The sequence below is a fragment of the Gymnodraco acuticeps genome, unplaced genomic scaffold, assembly GCF_902827175.1.
Source record: "Gymnodraco acuticeps unplaced genomic scaffold, fGymAcu1.1, whole genome shotgun sequence".
NCBI lineage: Eukaryota > Metazoa > Chordata > Actinopteri > Perciformes > Bathydraconidae > Gymnodraco > Gymnodraco acuticeps.
In genome coordinates, this window is record NW_022991154.1 from 5,681,847 (window position 1) to 5,689,633 (window position 7,787).

A 7,787-nucleotide genomic window follows, 5' to 3' on the forward strand; every position below is an offset into this window, starting at 1 on the left:
TAAACTAATACGTTTGCGCTGTGAATCAACACTATACATTGACGGGGAAGGGGGTAACAATAAAGTTAACACCATTAAAAAGTTACACAACATAACAGAAATAATATCGATAGCAGCGTCCCTAGCAACCACCTTGGTAACAATGAAAACGTTCTATGGACGAAATTTCCTGAAGTAATCTTCGTAATAACTATCAAACTAAAGATCATGTACATCCACTGCACACATAATCTGAAATAACAACTCATATTTCTCGCATCAAATGACATCAAAACGCATTTTAATGGCCAAACTAACTTTAAAATAGGCATTTTCCACCGAGAATAAAACGAAGTTCGGCCATGTTTTTTTTTCTGCAGGGAGAAATTTGAAGATCACGTGACAAAGTCGCCATCCATTGGAATGAATGGTGAAAAAAAACGGGGTTTGTCAAACAGAGCACATGGTGTAGTCCTAAACGATAGCTGGTGATTTTGGGTAGTGTAGTGTCTTCTGCCATCCTTTACTCCGAAAAAATATTTGTTTCTCCGAATCGAAAGGGAAAAATACAAAAGCATTGCACACAATTTAAACCAATCAATGTTGTGTAATTAACAAGGATAATCTGGTGTTTTTTAGTCGATGAGTAGTGCAGATATCACTGTAAAATCAATCGACAGCAAGGGGAATACTTACTTCCGGGTGTACAATTCTCCGTTATCCAATGAGAATGGACGCTCACATTGCCTTTAAGGGTAGCCGACACAAACGAATGCCGTGCCGTGCTACCTTGACCAAACGTCGCTCTGCTTCTCAGGTCGATTAAATGAAATCCTTGCTTCCCTCACTTGCGTCGTTTCCCTGCGTTTAGTCCCTCCCACCAGGGAAGCATGGAGGGACGCAAGGAAACCACGAGAAGCAGGGAAATGAGTTTTAAGAGCAATGGGACGTCCTTTCCTCCGGAGCGTCACGTGAAGCGACGTCCGTTTGTGATGACGCTGCACAGCTGTTCGTCTGGCAGCAGCCAGCTCTGTACCCGTTATTTCCACAAACACCCCCGCCTCTGTTAGTGCACATTTACTGACATAAACATTAGTATCATCTGTTGTAGATCCAAATACATGAAATAAAATAAGAAGTCATTCTCAAAAAAGATAAACGCCATTCTTAAAATGTATAAATGAAAAAAGCGATCATGAAAATGTTTCCAATAAATGAATAAAAAAATGTTTGACCACTTTGTTGTTCAGATATATCACATATTTGTAACTAAATTATACATGAATTGAAACAAAACACAGTATAAACTGAGGAGTGAGTCCCGTGAGGTTCATGTATTTTCTTCACTCCGCTGGGGTATTGCTCTCATGTCAAGAAGCATCAGATCAGTGCATGCACTGCTTCGTCCAATCAGTGAGCGATACACAGTAAGGGGGCGGGGTGAGTATCTGAGGATTTCATCGGAGGATGGTCTGGTGGTTCCTCGGTTATCGCTCCTCCATGATCGCTCCTCGCTCCTCGCTCCTCGCTCCTCGATCCTCGGTCCTCCGGTGTCAGTACCAGATATGTTCGGCCTACCAGATATGTTCGGGTGTATTTCCGTCGCATCCGTCATCCGTCATATCCGTCATATACTCACCTCCCTCTGCTCCCAGCGCTATGCTGCCACACACCGGCCGTCTGCGGAACTGCAGCCGGAGGAACTCGGTACAGCTTGTTATGTGTGAACGATCTAGATCCCTCCGCTTCCCCATAATTACCGCGACCATTTTAACTTTCATGACAGAAATGGAGAGCTTTTATGCTGAGATAAAGCAGTACGTGCTCAATGGTGGTTACCACAATCTCACCATCGCCGCTGAAAAGCATGATAAAAGGAAGGCGTTAATTCGGAGGGCATCCAAACAATACCTGATCAAAGGTAAGTAACAGAATAAGACCATGGTTAAGTCACGAACATACGTTTTTATTATGAGGTATAAACCCCCTGTACATGTGACATCATCACATCCCTTTACTTATAGGGATCAATAAAGTATATATCTATCTATCTATTTATCTAATGGTGTTTTTTGGTGCAAAAGTGATCATACCTCTAATGGTTTATCATATTGCAATTCCAACATTTTTCAGTAAATCGCAAGGACTCCACAGCTTGTTTCTCCTTTTTCTTTTTATACACACTTTACATTACTGTAGTTGTTACGTCTAAACCACATTTGCCACTGGATTTCTTCAACAGCTTTTAGTCATAATGTCATCTCTACACATGTCTAAATGATTGTTTTGTTGTTCCTGTTGTGCCAGCTGGAGATTTGTACTACACATACAAGGACAATGAGAGGATGGTTGTGTGCACCAAGGACCAAATTATCAATGTCCTGAAGGAGTGCCATGATAACCTGGGTTTCGGAGGTCATGCAGGGAGAAGGCGCACCACCGAGAAGGTTTTGTCAACGTACCACTGGTCCACTATGCGGGAGGACGTGAAGAAATGGGTGGGAGTTTTTGACTGACTGACTGATTATTGATCTACAGAAATGTGTTGTATGTGTACATTGAAACAGAGTGAGACAGTTTGAGCTCCATCAGAGCAGAGAAAACATATTTCAGAACTTTAACAGTTTAATTCTGTCTCCTCTGAAAGTTTTCTCTGTTCTATCATTTTTATACCTAAAGTTTTTTGTTTTGCTGATTGAAAATGTATGATATTTGCTAAGGTTGATGAGTGTCCCCGCTGCCAGCAACACGAGGTCATTAAAACGGTTGCACCCGTACTGCATCCCATTCATGTTCCCGAGGCATGGACTGTCCTTGGTGTGGATCTCATTGGCCCACTTCCCTCCACTGCTAAGGGCAAAAGGTACTATCATGATAGGCTGAAGCATGTGTAACCTCCTTTAAAGGTTCTAAACGTGAAGAATCTGGTTTCAAAAGAAAGGAAATCATTTACAGTGATTCTGTATGTATTTACAACATTCTGCATTTTATATTGCAGATACATTCTAACAGCGACTGATCTGTTCACGAAGTGGGTGGTAGCAAAAACGCTCTACCACAAAACAGCTGTTGAGGTCTCAAAAAAGATTGTAAATATTCTTCTCGATTTCGGTCTTGTCGAGAAGATCATTACCGACTAAGGACGGGAATTTGTCAATGAGGTACAATAATCTATCTAATACAGTGTATGTGTTATGTGTAACAATGTAATACGATTTTTCAGGTAATTTGGTAATTGGTGTACACTAAACCATCTGCAGGTCAACCGTGGTGTTTTTGATGCACTGGGTGTAAAACACTGCATCACTTCAGCGTACCATCCCCAGTGCAATGGCCAAGATGAGCGTACAAACCAAAACATAAAAAAAAGCACTTGCAAAGTACTGTGGAGAGGACCAGAATGACATCTGAGGGGCATTGTGGCGAGCATTAACACCTCAAAGCAGGTACAATGTTGTAACAAATGCAGATGGAAACAATACTCAACAGAGATACTAAAAGGAATTTTTATGCTTTCAGAGGTCAACCAAGTGCACGCCCTATTTTGCCCAGTTTGGGAGGCACCCTCGCGTCCCGGGTGTTATAAATGCTACAGTCAATGACAGGGATGATACCTCTGTTTTGGTGCCTGCTGATGAGGCAGAACAGCAGCTTGAGGCAAAGGCTGCAACCATTGCAGATTTGCACTCGAAGGTGAGAATAAAATGGCAATATTTAAAACATAATAACTCCTAAAAAATGCAAGCGTATGTTAAGGACTGTAAATGATAACTGTTACATATCTTTCTCAGATTTACCAGAACATCCAAATAGCACAACAGAGACAGAAAATCTCTTTTGAAAAACGCAAGGGAAAGAATGTGAAATCTTTCCTGATTAACGTTGGAGATGAGGTCCTAAGAGCGAATAAGAGGAAGGAGGGCCGAAAAGGTGGAAAACTGGAGTGCAACTGGTTTGGCCCTTATGTGGTTTCCTCAATCACCAACAAGGGTGTGGCAACCCTGTTGAGCTCAACAGGAGCTCAGCTGAGACAGAGTGTGAATGTGTCTCAGCTGAAGCCCTTTATCAGGCCTATGTTGAGAGGTATTTTGATTATCAATACAAGGACACATTTTAGGTATACTTCATGTGTGGTACTTCAATAATACTGTTTATTTTTTGTCTATCTAATAACAGCTGAACCGAAGTTGGATTCGGAGGGGTCTGTTGCTGACCACCAGTATGCCCTCTCTGGTGCGAAATACGCAAAGGATCTACATCCGATTCAAGACAAGCTGGTAGATATATGTTTACTTCATGCACAGTGATTTGATTTTAATTTTTCTATGTTTTCTATTGGCTTGAAGTATGTTTTGCAATCTGTTATTTGCAGCTCAGCTATGTGCTAGACCACAATAGGCCTGGAGCAGAGGTCATTGTGAAGGAGGGTGATGTGTGCCTGACCAGAGAGGACTTTTGGAGCCTGGGTCTTCCTCAGTGCATGGAGTCAAATGTAGGTATACTTGAGCTTTCCTCCCAACTTCATCTTGTCTCAAATAAATGGCACAGGTAACTTACTGTTGTTACTGTTTCAGATTGGAAACACGTGCCTGAAGATGGTACAAGAAGCCAAAGACATGTACGGTTTTCAACAGACATCATTGGCCTGCTTTTTTCTTTTGAATAACACATATTTTCTAAATAGCTGTTTAGTGGTGAAACTCCAATCTCGTGAAGTGTGGTTGTCTCTTGTTGTTGAACATACTTCTATGAAGATTTCATTTTTTTTGAAAAACTATCAATATAGGGCAAAGATATATACATCGTGGATATGTATGTGGTTCCTACCTGGAAGTCCAAAACAGCTGACGTGTTGGCCAGTTTTCCAGTAAGTTCCTGTTGCTTGAGACCTATGTTTCTTGAAATTGATATACAGCAACTTAAAATCCCTTGTTTAAAATACTAGGCTGACCAATTGGCCACCAAGGACATGGTTTTCATCCCTGCCTGGAGTCGGCAGCAAGGAAAGGCAGATCACTATTTGCTTTGCGTGAGTCTGTTCCAAATGATCTCACCAGCATGTACAAAATGAACATAAGTTGTGCTGTGTGGTTTTCTTCTGGTGTTTGATTATGTCTAATTTCAGCTATTTTGTCAATGGTTGACAGGTGATCAAGCCAGCAAAGAGAGAGTTATATTTGCTCGACCCTCTTAAGCCAGATGGCTTTGGGGACAATTCCTACAAGGACATATTTAGGTTTTTGTAACATGATTACCCCCACCGTTCTGTGGCTTGTATGGGAGTTCTAAATAGTTTATAGTATTCTAATACTGCAGTAACCATCTTGTAGACCAGGGGTCTGAATCTGATCAAATTCATTTATAATATATCTCCATTTCCACAAAGTCTGGAGTGTCCTTAGTGGAATCAAAAGAAAAAGAGTCTGCAACAGGATGCTATGAATTATAATGTTCATTTTGTTATAAGCCTTGTTCAAAGGTTGTTTTCAAGTTCAGCTTTGTTCAGAGGCTGGTAAACGTATTTTTGTTTGTTTTATTTTAGCCCCGTTCAGTGGCTTTCATAACTTTCCTCTTTTAAGGCATGCAATAGTTCAATGTAAGGAAATCCAAAAACATGAATTATATTGAGTATAGCGTTCCTTCACCAAATCAATTCCCATGTCTTATCATTTCTTTTGACAGTGACCTAGCGCACCGCATTGCTCCAGGTCAGTGGACAGTAAAGTTCGGCAGAGACGTCAAGGTACATTTCTCCACCATCTCATACACCTGCTTTCACATGTCTTTATTTTCCATTTGACCATGAACATCACTGTTATATTCCAAATTCTTACAGGGTTTGCCTCACCAAACCACGGGCAATGACTGTGGTGTCTTCATACTGATGGTAAATTCCTCCCTTGACACTTTTTTTTAAGGGGTTTTGTTAGTTTTTGAAACTCATAACTTAACAGATCTTTATCCTTTCACAGTATGCACTCAACTTCAGCACAGATGCTCCACTTTGGTTTACCGAGGTCAGTATTTATCCTCTGAGTTAGTATTTCAGGGGGAAGAGGGGGCTAACATTGAGTAGACAAATGATGAGGTTCCATTCATTTTCAACTTTATTATTGTTACATTTTCTTTTAGCGGGACATAGCACAGATCCGGAAATGGTGGTGCATTATGCTCATGGAACGGTACCAGATTGAAGGGTAAATCATACATTTTAAATGTTACTTTATAGACAACAGTTTCTTTGACACTGATTTACATTTTCATCCTGATATTATGTGATTTTTATAGCCACGGACAGAGGTTTTCTTACTGGACCAATGAGGCCGAAGAGCTGCTCAAAGGGGCACTGGAGCCAGTGTACAGGGTCTCAAAGAAGCAAAAGACAGAACATGAGGTCAATAGGCACACTCCTGTTTGTGATAAAGAAATGTAACAATCCAGATTATTTAACACATGCATACATATCAATATTGATAATTGTATACACATGTAATTAAACAATCACATGACCCACACCTTATATTTTCCTTCAAAGGTCCAGTTTCAAAAGTCCGACATGTGCTTCATATTGGAGGTAATATCTTTTCAGTGAAGCAGTAACTGTTTTTTGTTTAAAAAACGACCTATGATCACGGCAGAATTTCCAACTATTATGTCTCACTGCTTTTTTTAACTTTATTGATAGCTGTTTTTTACCTCAAGGAGAAGAATAACAAAACATAAGAAAAATGTGTGTGATATATTCAACATTAATATTAAAAATGTGTATTTTTGCTACCTGAAGCCCAAAGAATCTTGGTATTTCGATTGTGCTGGCAACGGTCTAGTCAATGTGTTGTTAAATATGTTTGATCTAGTCTGACCAATACTTCACAGCTGCCAAACTGTCTTCTCTCGGACCTTCTGATGGAAGTGGTTCTCCAGGAAGGTGACAAAGCGTACTCATCACTCACTCTAGTGTGTACCACCTTCAGAGACACAATGTCCACTGTGTCTTTCAGAAGAGGGGCCCACTTTCGCTGGCTTGAGAGTAAGTGATTCAGTGAAGGTGCAGCAGTATACGACAGCTGTGGTGTCTATGCATATTTTTAATGGCTCTATTGAAATGCTTGTTTTACACAGGTGTTGCTACATGGAGTTTGTTCTCTGCTTCATACAAGCAGGATTTCAACGTCATGTACACCATTGACACCTGCCGTGGATGCTTGGAGCCTTACAAAAACTGCAAACCAGGTAGACTTCTTATTCTGGATAATAATGTTTATGTGTCATTACATATTTAGTGTGTTGTGGTCCTAGTGTGATTCAATTACAATATTTTCTTTTTCTATTCATAGGATATGTTGGGAAAGGTAAAAGAGGAGAATTGCAGGGCATCTACTCTGATGACCAACATCCAGGCTATTGCAGTCCCTTCTGCAACCAGATATCATAGGTAAAGATTAACTCACACAAACAAATGTCAGAATAGACTAAATTGTCACTGCAATTAATGAAGATCATCATTTGATATCTTACCTTCAAGTTTGGTTTTCCCGGACGCTGCCCGTCGTGGACTTCGGGTCGTGGACTTCGGGTCGTGGCTGAACCTGTCTCTGCAGTCCTGCCTTGGGTCATGCTGCTTCCCTGATGGCTTCCTCATATATTCTGAACAATCTGTGCTGTTTTCCTATCCACATGTAAAAGGAACTAGAAGGATTTCTTGATACTAAGGGCTGTAGAGAAAAGTTTGGAGCTTTTTCCATTAACGTTGAAGTTCAAATTCTCAATAAACACTTGAATGCTGTGCTGTCTTTCTATTTACTTGA

At 40.6% G+C, this 7,787-nt stretch overlaps 1 protein-coding gene across 1 annotated transcript; it reads left to right on the top strand.

Annotated features, from left to right (window-relative positions):
• The first annotated feature begins 3,624 nt into the window (after positions 1-3,624).
• LOC117560464 lies at positions 3,625-7,527 on the top strand. The gene is made up of 17 exons (XM_034237314.1): positions 3,625-3,672; positions 3,771-4,062; positions 4,156-4,256; positions 4,352-4,471; positions 4,554-4,597; positions 4,766-4,846; positions 4,925-5,008; positions 5,662-5,722; positions 5,816-5,866; positions 5,952-5,996; positions 6,112-6,176; positions 6,268-6,373; positions 6,515-6,553; positions 6,856-7,009; positions 7,102-7,212; positions 7,317-7,414; positions 7,505-7,527. The coding sequence occupies exons 2-16, from the start codon at positions 4,053-4,055 to the stop codon at positions 7,412-7,414; spliced, it is 1,170 nt and encodes a 389-aa protein (XP_034093205.1). The 5' UTR covers positions 3,625-3,672; positions 3,771-4,052; the 3' UTR covers positions 7,505-7,527.
• The last annotated feature ends 260 nt before the right edge of the window (positions 7,528-7,787 follow it).